Source organism: Osmerus mordax, chromosome 18, assembly GCF_038355195.1.
Source record: "Osmerus mordax isolate fOsmMor3 chromosome 18, fOsmMor3.pri, whole genome shotgun sequence".
NCBI classification, from domain to species: domain Eukaryota; kingdom Metazoa; phylum Chordata; class Actinopteri; order Osmeriformes; family Osmeridae; genus Osmerus; species Osmerus mordax.
In genome coordinates this window covers 14,028,030-14,041,039 of record NC_090067.1, presented here as the reverse complement: position 1 = coordinate 14,041,039, position 13,010 = coordinate 14,028,030, and the positions used below count along the sequence as shown (strand labels likewise).

Genomic DNA, 13,010 nt, shown 5'->3' with positions numbered 1-13,010 from the left:
AGTGCAATGCTGTGCCCCTAACAATAAACTGTAAGCCAGGTTGCAGATATGCACACACCAGAAAATGCTGGGAAATTTCCGGAATTCTGGCAGCTGGCCAATGAAGTCAAAGCAGGTCTTTCCTGAAAGAGGGTGTGTCTATTCCTGGTGTATCTGTATAAGAGCCCGAGGAAAGTAACTTTTACTGAGACAAGAAGTCAGAGATCACGTCTGCCCTACGAAAGACAGACACTCTAAAACTCTTGTTGACAGACAGTAGACTTGCACACCAACACAAGGTAAGGAACAGTTCTTTATATCTGTGAATACACTGCTTTTTTTGTCAATTAATTTTAAGTTGAAAAGTTGAAAAATGACCTTACTATACATGTAGCAATGTCAGTTATCCACAGTGTATTGAATCGAAAGTACTTTTTATTTGAGTTTTAAGAGGCAAGATGTGAATCTCAACTCAGACCTGTGCAGTCATTAATCATGTTTTAGTCTGCAGATATTTGTGTTTCTATGGTACAGTGAAGTAAACATACACAACCTTAGACTTCTTAATTTGAAAATATATATAAGTATATTTGAGCAATTTTCTCAACAGCATGCTATTTGACAGTTGATGATGGTTTACTTTCTAGACATAATAGTAAACAATATACAGGACTGTATTTTGTAGCGCATTGCAGCTGTTACTGTAGTGACTGTAAATTAATTGGAGGGAAGAAGAGCTAACTATGTACACACTTAAATTTCTTGACCTCCTTTTAAAGACAACGGATACGGTGAAAGGGCCTGTTTTATAGAGCTTTATCTGCGCTGCCTTCAGTTAATAATTACTGCATGATGATCTGTAAACGAAGCTGTCTGTAAAACATCCTCGCCTGTGAAGAAAAGGCACTTGTTGACATTTTTAAGGATTTAACCCTCGTGCTGCCTTCGGATCACATGACCCAAAGGTTCATAACGAACCATCGTTGTGTTTACCCAATTTTACCCAATACAAAAACAAATAAAAATTATTTTCTTTTAACCTTCGCAATGTGGGGGGTCTGAGACAGCCCAACGGTTAAAAGAAAATGCTTCACTTTGTTTTTTGTATGCGGTAAAGTTGTTGCAATACGACGGTGGGTCACAATGACTGATGGGTCAGAATGACCCGAAGATAACACAAGGGTTAACTCTAGGTGATGTATCTATAATTTTGAGCTTTTGTGACGCAGAATTTACGCTAGAGCATTTCTCCTATTTCTGTTATGTTAGGAATAGAGTTAGTTATGTATAAATCAAAGAACAGAGAAGAATAGAGTTAAAAATAAAGGTTTTATGAATTTATGAATGAAACTGAATAATTATGTTTTCATTAATGCAGTGGATAGTTTAATTCACTCATCTCAAAAATACAATTTAGTCTCTTTTAATATTGCATAACACAAGGGGAATGTATCAACTGCAAACTGGCATTATATGAGCCAGAAATAATTCTCTTGCACAACCGTTACCCAGATACTCCCTGATCACATTCAATAGAAACATTCAAGTGCAACGAAGGAAGGGCTTCAAATGGGAAAGCATTTCACTGACCTAGTACTTTATTTGCTAAATATATAATACTAGTTATAGTAAAATGTATAATAATTATAGTAAAGTGGAAGTTGCTAATTATGTTTATTTAGGGGGGTTAAGGATATCTGTCATCTGCATAGCTGGAGTAAAGAAAGACTGTGTGTTACTGCACTGTCTGTTTGGCATTCAACTACTCCAGATACTTTTGCAATGCTCAGTAAACATCCTGTATGTAACTGGGTGTATCCTGTATTTTGTGAGAAAGCATGAATATTTGACCTTCATTGAATATATTACTGTGAGATGCTGTTTTGGGATTTTAATTGGTCTTGCTTGTGAGACAAAAATATGTCTCACATATGTCTCACAGATTCAGTATGTATTAAGTATGAATCCTTCTCTGGTCACTTCAACTAAAGATTTGATACTCACCATTTATGAAGCATTATTAATATGTGTTAATTAAAAAAGAATTACACTGTCATAATCTTTTGGAAAGGCTGTGTTTTGAAAAGATGGTTATATTTGCTATTATTTGCAACACCTAGGATTTATTCATGATAAATTATTTTAATGAACTGACAAGCCAGGAATATATTCTCACATTTTGCATATTGTCTACATTTTAACAGATTACAAAGATGGCATCAACTGCAGACATGGATAGGAAGGGAGATGCCCAGCGCCCTGGAGCAGTGGCTGGGATCTTTCTTGAGAGAACAAAAGAAAAGATATCAATATATCAAGCAATGAAGAAACGTCTTCTGAAGCCAGGAACAGCAATAGCCATCTTAGAAGCTCAAGCTGCCACGCATGGAATCATAGACCCAATCAACAACCGTAAGTTATCAGTCAATGATGCTGTAAACGAGAAATTAATTGGGTCTGAGTTGAGAGAGAAACTTCTGGTGGCAGAGAGAGCTATCAGTGGTTACACAGATCCATATACCAACCAAACCATCTCTGTCTTCCAAGCCATACAAAAGGATGTAGTTCCAAAGGACTACGGATACAGGCTGCTACAGGCACAGATAAGCACCAATTCCCTGTTTGACCCTGTTAAGAAAACACACATATCAGAGGAATCAGCGATTGAGCAGGGCTACTTTGAAAAGGGCTTGTTGTCTGGCCATATGGAAGAACTCAGTGTGTTCTATGACCCAGACTCCAAAGAAAATCTCAACTACTCACAATTAATGGCAAAGTGCATGGTGGCTCCTGACACTGGGCTGCTGCTGCTCCCAATCTGCATCACCTTCAAGGGCCTGCGGAGGGCAGTGTCTTCCACCGAGCTTCTGGCATCAAACATCATCAACAAAGAAACGTACGATGACTTGCAGAAAGGTAACACCACGACTCAGGATGTGATGCTCATGGAGACTGTCAAGGAGTACCTGGAAGGTAAAGGAAGCATCGCAGGTGTGGCCATGCTCTCGTCCAATAAAAAAATGAGCATATATCAAGCCATGAAGAAGGGCATAATCATGCCTGGAACAGCACTGAATCTTCTGGAAGCACAGGCTGCCACTGGGTATATCATTGATCCGGTTGAAAACAAGAAGTTCAGCGTGGATGAGGCCATCAAAAACAAAGTCATAGGACCAGAGTATCATGCAAAGCTGCTATCTGCTGAACAGGCAGTAACAGGATACAAGGACCCCTACTCAGGTGAGACCATATCCCTGTTTCAAGCACTGTCCAAGGACCTCATTGTGAAGGACCATGGAATTCGCTTACTTGAGGCCCAGATTGCAACAGGGGGGGTAATCGACCCTATCAACAGTCACAGGCTTCCTGTAGACATGGCCTATAAGCGCGGCTTGTTTGATGAAAACATGAACGCAATACTTGAAAACTCAGGAGATGACACCAAAGGTTTTTTTGATCCGAACACAAAGGAAAACCTGACCTACCTTCAACTAACAGAGCGTTGTGTCATTGACCCTGCCACTGGTTTCTGCCTTCTCCCTCTTTTGGAAAATTCCAAAGGGCTGAATCATAACTTCATTGACTATCAAAGTAAACTATCTCTCAAAGAAGTGAAGGTGAAAGTGACATGTGGAAAGTACATGGGCATGACCGTCTCTCTATGGGAGCTGCTGATGTCAGAATACTTTGAAGAGCATCAAAGGCAAGACATTATCCAGCAGTACAAACAGGGACATCTGACAATCCAGACTATCACTAAAAAGATTCTTGTGGTCATAGAGTACTCCGTAAACACAACCAAGGTCATCTTTGAAGGCATCAGGGAACCTGTCACAGCAGAGCAGCTAGTGGAGGCAGACATCATCAGCAAGAAGGACCTGGAGGACCTTACAAAGGGGAAGAAGACCGTGAAAGAAATCACAGATGATGAAAATGTGAACATGTATCTGAAAGGCAAAGACAGCATCGCTGGTGTTCTGCTTCCTGACTCTCAGATCATGACCATCTACCAAGCCAGACAAAAGGGCAAACTCATGCCAGGCACAGCACTGATTCTTCTAGAAGCTCAGGCAGCAACAGGATTCATCATTGATCCCATCAGCAACAGAAGGCTCTCAGTAGATGAGGCTGTGAAGGCCAAAATTGTGGGACCTGACCTACATGAAAAGCTGCGCTCAGCGGAAAAGGCAGTGACAGGCTACACAGATCCATACACTGGAAAAAAGATATCTCTGTTCCAAGCCATGCAGAAAGACCTCATTTTAAAAGACCATGGAATTCGTCTTCTTGAGGCACAAATTGCCACTGGAGGCATCATCGACCCCATTAACAGCCATCGTATTCCAGTCCATGTAGCCTACAGTAAGGGATATTTTGATGAAGAAATGAATCAGATTCTTGCTGATCCCAGTGATGACACTAAAGGATTCTTTGATCCCAACACTCATGAGAACCTCACATACCTTCAGCTTCTGGCGAGGTGCGTCACAGATCCGAGCACAGGCAAGTGTCTCTTGCCCCTCATTAGCAAAAGTAACAGATTCAACATACAGGATCACATCAAAGAAACACTGCAAGCCAAAACTCTCACCGTGAAGTTCGGCAGATTCAGCGGAAAGAATGCAACACTTTGGGATCTCATGAACTCTGAGTATCTAAGTGAGGACAAAAGGCAAGAGTTGTTCAAGCTGTACAAGTCAAGGAAGACCACAGTTGAGCAAATCGTTACCATCATCTTGGAAATGATTGAAAACAAGGAGATTGCACGCCAATCAAAGTTCAGTTTCACTGGACTCAGGGGAAATGTCTCAATTGCTGATCTTCACAAGTTAGGAATTGTGGATGAAAAAACATACAATAGCCTGATAAAGGAAATTCTGACAAAGGCTGATGTGATGAAGATGGAAAATGTAATAAAATACTTGCAAGGAACAAGTTGTGTTGCAGGAGTAATTCTCCAGCCCAGCAATCAAAAACTGAGTATCTATGAGGCCAAGAAAAGGGGCATTTTGACTCCTGGTACTGCCTTGTCCCTTTTGGAAGCCCAGGCTGCCACCGGGTACATCATTGATCCTCTGCAAAACCAGCAACTGACAGTGGAGCAGGCCCTCAATAAGCAGGTGTTCGGCCCAGAATTGTATGAGAAGCTTTTATCTGCAGAGAAGGCAGTGACTGGTTACGTGGACCCGTACACTGGCAACAAGATATCCCTCTTCCAAGCAATGAAAAAAGACCTGATTCTAAAGCAGCATGGAATCCGTTTACTTGAGGCCCAGCTTGCCACAGGTGGCATCATTGATCCAGTGGCATGTCTTCACTTACCCCTTGAAGTTGCATACAGAAAAGGATACTTTGATGCAGAGCTTAATATGATTCTGGCAGATACAAGTGATGACACCAAGGGCTTTTTTTACCCAGTGACACAAGAAAACCTGACGTACATGGACATGTTGGGGCGGTGCATTCAGGATTCAGAAACCGGTCTTTTTCTCCTGAAAATGACAGACAAAACAACATCTCAGAAGAAAACTGTGACGATGTACTCAGACTCAGAAATAAAAAAGGAACTTGGAAAGACAACAGTCAGCATATCAGTGGGTCGTTACTCAGGTCAGTCAGTCAACCTATGGGACTTGATTCAATCTAAATACTTCACAGATGATCAAAGACTTCAGTTCATTGAAAAATACAGAACAGGAAAAGTCACCACACTAGAAATGACCACTCTGGTAATGTCTACCATCACAACACTGGAAAAGACTCAAACTCAAAAAACAACAATGGGTCTGAGAAAGCCTGTGTCCGTACAACAACTACTGGATGCAAACATCATTGAAAAGGATGTTTTCAAGAGTCTGAAGGAGGGAAAAGTAACTCTTGAAGAGGTTATCAAACAGGAATCTGTGAGTAAGTTCTTGCAGGGTACAGGCAGTATCGCTGGTGTCCGGATTTATCCATCAAAAAAAGTACTGAGCATATATGAGGCCTCTAAACAGAACTTGTTGGCTCCTGGCACTGCCCTGGTACTCCTCGAAGCTCAAGCTGCAACAGGGTTTGTTATCGATCCAGTCAAAAACAAACTCTACTCTGCTGATGACGCCGCTAAAGAAAACCTAGTTGGACCTGAGATCCACGCACACCTGCTCTCAGCTGAGCGGGCTGTCACTGGTTACATTGATCCATTCACAGATTCCACAATATCCTTGTTTGAAGCGATGCACAGAGACCTGGTTGTGAAAGGACATGGAGTCCGTCTGCTTGAAGCCCAAATAGCAACAGGAGGAATAATTGACCCAATTTACAGCCTCAGAATTCCAGTCCATGTTGCTAAGATGAGAGGCTATCTGGATGAAGAAACAAGCCAAACGCTGTACAACCCCAATGACGACACCAAAGGATTCTATGACCCAAACACAAAGGAAAATCTAACATACCACGACTTGAAACTGAGGTGTGAAAAGGATCCTCACACAGGGCTTCTTCTTCTGCCTCTGTATGGAGAAGGTCAGACCTTCCGCACAGATCAGAAAACAGAGATGAAGTTCAAAGAGAAATCCGTGACCATGAAGTTCGGGAAATTCAAAGGCAAAACTGTTACTCTGTGGGAGGTTTTACTGTCTGAATATATTTCAAAACAAAAGAGAGAGCAGCTAATTCAACAACACAACACAAAAACACTAACAATACAAGAAATAACTGAGATACTAACTTCAATTATAGAAGAGATGACATCCAAAGAAAGGAAGTTCAAAGGATTGAGAAAGCAAGTATCAGCAAGTCAACTTTATGAATCAAAAATCATCTCCAAAGAGGTCTTCAAACAGATTATCACTGGTGAAATAACTGGAGAAGCTGTTGACGAAATGGAATCAATCCAAAAGTACCTAGGGGCAACAAACTGCATTGCAGGGGTGTATATTCAGTCAACTAAGCAGACCATGAGCATCTACGAGGCCAAGACCAAAGGTCTCCTGACCCCCGGTACCTCTCTGGTTCTTCTGGAAGCCCAAGCCGCCACCGGGTTCGTCATCGACCCGGTGAAGAACAGGAAGCTCTCAGTTGAGGAGGCCGCTGCTCAGGGTGTGGTGGGGAACGAGTGGAAGAGCAAACTGCTGTCTGCAGAAAGGGCCGTGACCGGATACAAAGACCCCTACACAGGAAACACCATCTCCTTGTTCCAGGCCCTGAAAAAGGACCTGATCGTCAAGGACCACGGCATCCGCCTCCTGGAGGCCCAGATTGCCACTGGGGGCATCATCGATCCAGTCCATAGCCATCGGGTGCCCGTAGAGGTGGCCTACCAGAGAGGATACTTTGATGAGGAAATGAACCAGATCCTGTCTGACCCTGACGACGACACCAAGGGCTTCTTTGACCCCAACACCCAAGAGAACCTCACATACCTACAGTTAGTGGACAGGTGTGTGAGAGATCCCAGCACTGGCCTCAGCTTGCTGGTCATCGTCAAGAAGGGAGAGTTTTACTTCTACATCGACGAGCAAACCAAGCTCATCTTCAAATCCACAACAACGACCAAAGCAGGGGGGAAGTTCCAAGGCCAGACTGTGTCTCTGTGGGATCACCTCTACTCCAAACACATCACTGAGGAGAAGAGGAGAGAACTGGTGCAGCAGTACAAGGCGGGGACCATCACTATCGAACGCTTCATGGAGATGATAATAACCATCATTCAACAGCAAACATCCACCACCTCCACCACAATCACCACAACGACCACACAGACATCTGACAACAAGAGCTTCCACGGAATCAGGAAGGACGTCACTGCGGACCAGCTGCTCGTCTCCAAAATCATCGACCAGAAAATCTACCAAGACCTCAGTGCTGGAAAGGTCACAGTGAGCGAGGTGAGCGAGATGGACTTGGTGCGCCAGTACTTGAAGGGCACCAACAGCATTGCAGGGGTGTACGTTCAGTCCACTAAGCAGACCATGAGCATCTACGAGGCCAAGACCAAAGGTCTCCTGACCCCCGGTACCTCTCTGGTTCTTCTGGAAGCCCAGGCCGCCACCGGGTTCGTCATCGACCCGGTGAAGAACAGGAAGCTCTCAGTTGAGGAGGCCGCTGCTCAGGGTGTGGTGGGGAACGAGTGGAAGAGCAAACTGCTGTCTGCAGAAAGGGCCGTGACAGGATACAAAGACCCCTACACAGGAAACACCATCTCCTTGTTCCAGGCCCTGAAAAAGGACCTGATCGTCAAGGACCACGGCATCCGCCTCCTGGAGGCCCAGATTGCCACTGGGGGCATCATCGATCCAGTCCATAGCCATCGGGTGCCCGTAGAGGTGGCCTACCAGAGAGGATACTTTGATGAGGAAATGAACCAGATCCTGTCTGACCCTGACGACGACACCAAGGGCTTCTTTGACCCCAACACCCAAGAGAACCTCACATACCTACAGTTAGTGGACAGGTGTGTGAGAGATCCCAGCACTGGCCTCAGCTTGCTGGTCATCGTCAAGAAGGGAGAGTTTTACTTCTACATCGACGAGCAAACCAAGCTCATCTTCAAATCCACAACAACGACCAAAGCAGGGGGGAAGTTCCAAGGCCAGACTGTGTCTCTGTGGGATCACCTCTACTCCAAACACATCACTGAGGAGAAGAGGAGAGAACTGGTGCAGCAGTACAAGGCGGGGACCATCACTATCGAACGCTTCATGGAGATGATAATAACCATCATTCAACAGCAAACATCCACCACCTCCACCACAATCACCACAACGACCACACAGACATCTGACAACAAGAGCTTCCACGGAATCAGGAAGGACGTCACTGCGGACCAGCTGCTCGTCTCCAAAATCATCGACGAGAAAATCTACCAAGACCTCAGTGCTGGAAAGGTCACAGTGAGCGAGGTGAGCGAGATGGACTTGGTGCGCCAGTACTTGAAGGGCACCAACAGCATTGCAGGGGTGTACGTTCAGTCCACTAAGCAGACCATGAGCATCTACGAGGCCAAGACCAAAGGTCTCCTGACCCCCGGTACCTCTCTGGTTCTTCTGGAAGCCCAGGCCGCCACCGGGTTCGTCATCGACCCGGTGAAGAACAGGAAGCTCTCAGTTGAGGAGGCCGCTGCTCAGGGTGTGGTGGGGAACGAGTGGAAGAGCAAACTGCTGTCTGCAGAAAGGGCCGTGACCGGATACAAAGACCCCTACACAGGAAACACCATCTCCTTGTTCCAGGCCCTGAAAAAGGACCTGATCGTCAAGGACCACGGCATCCGCCTCCTGGAGGCCCAGATTGCCACTGGGGGCATCATCGATCCAGTCCATAGCCATCGGGTGCCCGTAGAGGTGGCCTACCAGAGAGGATACTTTGATGAGGAAATGAACCAGATCCTGTCTGACCCTGACGACGACACCAAGGGCTTCTTTGACCCCAACACCCAAGAGAACCTCACATACCTACAGTTAGTGGACAGGTGTGTGAGAGATCCCAGCACTGGCCTCAGCTTGCTGGTCATCGTCAAGAAGGGAGAGTTTTACTTCTACATCGACGAGCAAACCAAGCTCATCTTCAAATCCACAACAACGACCAAAGCAGGGGGGAAGTTCCAAGGCCAGACTGTGTCTCTGTGGGATCACCTCTACTCCAAACACATCACTGAGGAGAAGAGGAGAGAACTGGTGCAGCAGTACAAGGCGGGGACCATCACTATCGAACGCTTCATGGAGATGATAATAACCATCATTCAACAGCAAACATCCACCACCTCCACCACAATCACCACAACGACCACACAGACATCTGACAACAAGAGCTTCCACGGAATCAGGAAGGACGTCACTGCGGACCAGCTGCTCGTCTCCAAAATCATCGACCAGAAAATCTACCAAGACCTCAGTGCTGGAAAGGTCACAGTGAGCGAGGTGAGCGAGATGGACTTGGTGCGCCAGTACTTGAAGGGCACCAACAGCATTGCAGGGGTGTACGTTCAGTCCACTAAGCAGACCATGAGCATCTACGAGGCCAAGACCAAAGGTCTCCTGACCCCCGGTACCTCTCTGGTTCTTCTGGAAGCCCAGGCCGCCACCGGGTTCGTCATCGACCCGGTGAAGAACAGGAAGCTCTCAGTTGAGGAGGCCGCTGCTCAGGGTGTGGTGGGGAACGAGTGGAAGAGCAAACTGCTGTCTGCAGAAAGGGCCGTGACCGGATACAAAGACCCCTACACAGGAAACACCATCTCCTTGTTCCAGGCCCTGAAAAAGGACCTGATCGTCAAGGACCACGGCATCCGCCTCCTGGAGGCCCAGATTGCCACTGGGGGCATCATCGATCCAGTCCATAGCCATCGGGTGCCCGTAGAGGTGGCCTACCAGAGAGGATACTTTGATGAGGAAATGAACCAGATCCTGTCTGACCCTGACGACGACACCAAGGGCTTCTTTGACCCCAACACCCAAGAGAACCTCACATACCTACAGTTAGTGGACAGGTGTGTGAGAGATCCCAGCACTGGCCTCAGCTTGCTGGTCATCGTCAAGAAGGGAGAGTTTTACTTCTACATCGACGAGCAAACCAAGCTCATCTTCAAATCCACAACAACGACCAAAGCAGGGGGGAAGTTCCAAGGCCAGACTGTGTCTCTGTGGGATCACCTCTACTCCAAACACATCACTGAGGAGAAGAGGAGAGAACTGGTGCAGCAGTACAAGGCGGGGACCATCACTATCGAACGCTTCATGGAGATGATAATAACCATCATTCAACAGCAAACATCCACCACCTCCACCACAATCACCACAACGACCACACAGACATCTGACAACAAGAGCTTCCACGGAATCAGGAAGGACGTCACTGCGGACCAGCTGCTCGTCTCCAAAATCATCGACGAGAAAATCTACCAAGACCTCAGTGCTGGAAAGGTCACAGTGAGCGAGGTGAGCGAGATGGACTTGGTGCGCCAGTACTTGAAGGGCACCAACAGCATTGCAGGGGTGTACGTTCAGTCCACTAAGCAGACCATGAGCATCTACGAGGCCAAGACCAAAGGTCTCCTGACCCCCGGTACCTCTCTGGTTCTTCTGGAAGCCCAGGCCGCCACCGGGTTCGTCATCGACCCGGTGAAGAACAGGAAGCTCTCAGTTGAGGAGGCCGCTGCTCAGGGTGTGGTGGGGAACGAGTGGAAGAGCAAACTGCTGTCTGCAGAAAGGGCCGTGACCGGATACAAAGACCCCTACACAGGAAACACCATCTCCTTGTTCCAGGCCCTGAAAAAGGACCTGATCGTCAAGGACCACGGCATCCGCCTCCTGGAGGCCCAGATTGCCACTGGGGGCATCATCGATCCAGTCCATAGCCATCGGGTGCCCGTAGAGGTGGCCTACCAGAGAGGATACTTTGATGAGGAAATGAACCAGATCCTGTCTGACCCTGACGACGACACCAAGGGCTTCTTTGACCCCAACACCCAAGAGAACCTCACATACCTACAGTTAGTGGACAGGTGTGTGAGAGATCCCAGCACTGGCCTCAGCTTGCTGGTCATCGTCAAGAAGGGAGAGTTTTACTTCTACATCGACGAGCAAACCAAGCTCATCTTCAAATCCACAACAACGACCAAAGCAGGGGGGAAGTTCCAAGGCCAGACTGTGTCTCTGTGGGATCACCTCTACTCCAAACACATCACTGAGGAGAAGAGGAGAGAACTGGTGCAGCAGTACAAGGCGGGGACCATCACTATCGAACGCTTCATGGAGATGATAATAACCATCATTCAACAGCAAACATCCACCACCTCCACCACAATCACCACAACGACCACACAGACATCTGACAACAAGAGCTTCCACGGAATCAGGAAGGACGTCACTGCGGACCAGCTGCTCGTCTCCAAAATCATCGACGAGAAAATCTACCAAGACCTCAGTGCTGGAAAGGTCACAGTGAGCGAGGTGAGCGAGATGGACTTGGTGCGCCAGTACTTGAAGGGCACCAACAGCATTGCAGGGGTGTACGTTCAGTCCACTAAGCAGACCATGAGCATCTACGAGGCCAAGACCAAAGGTCTCCTGACCCCCGGTACCTCTCTGGTTCTTCTGGAAGCCCAGGCCGCCACCGGGTTCGTCATCGACCCGGTGAAGAACAGGAAGCTCTCAGTTGAGGAGGCCGCTGCTCAGGGTGTGGTGGGGAACGAGTGGAAGAGCAAACTGCTGTCTGCAGAAAGGGCCGTGACCGGATACAAAGACCCCTACACAGGAAACACCATCTCCTTGTTCCAGGCCCTGAAAAAGGACCTGATCGTCAAGGACCACGGCATCCGCCTCCTGGAGGCCCAGATTGCCACTGGGGGCATCATCGATCCAGTCCATAGCCATCGGGTGCCCGTAGAGGTGGCCTACCAGAGAGGATACTTTGATGAGGAAATGAACCAGATCCTGTCTGACCCTGATGACGACACCAAGGGCTTCTTTGACCCCAACACCCAAGAGAACCTCACATACCTACAGTTAGTGGACAGGTGTGTGAGAGATCCCAGCACTGGCCTCAGCTTGCTCTCTCTAAAGAAATAAGCAAACAGCTAACCACGCAAATTACCCTCTCTACTATGATAATTAATTTCCACAAATGTTTATATATATAAATGCATTCTCTCCCTTTGACATATATGGTAAAAAAATGGTTAGATCTTTAAATAATGTTTAAATATTTCTTTAAAGAAAATACCCCCCACATTGACTAGATATTTTGGTGAAACGAAATATGTTACCATTAACATAATGATCATATATTGATTTTTATCCTTAATCTACCTGACCTTTTTGAAATATTTCTCCTGTCAGCAAGTCTCCTGTTCACCACCACTATAATGGACTGTCAACATTTGCTAATCTGGTAGGGTATATAATCTACAAAAGACCCTTATAAAGTGGTTTCTCTGCTTAGCCTAAATATATTACATTAGAACGGTATTGTATATTGATAACTCAATGCAGCCTAGCTCTTAAGTAAACTGTACTTTACACTTTTGAAATTTGTCAATAAAAAATGCAACATCTGAA

At 46.4% G+C, this 13,010-nt stretch overlaps 1 protein-coding gene across 1 annotated transcript; it reads left to right on the top strand.

Moving 5' to 3' along the window:
• Window positions 1-2,684: 2,684 nt before the first annotated feature.
• Window positions 2,685-13,002, top strand: eppk1 (epiplakin 1). The gene has a single exon (XM_067256342.1). It carries the CDS (start codon window positions 2,685-2,687, stop codon window positions 12,519-12,521), a length of 9,837 nt encoding a protein of 3,278 aa, XP_067112443.1. The 3' UTR covers window positions 12,522-13,002.
• The last annotated feature ends 8 nt before the right edge of the window (window positions 13,003-13,010 follow it).

Bases quoted from the DNA above. Each gene is read 5' to 3' on its own strand.
- eppk1 (XM_067256342.1), top strand. From the start codon at position 2,685: ATGGAAGAACTCAGTGTGTTCTATGACCCAGACTCCAAAGAAAATCTC.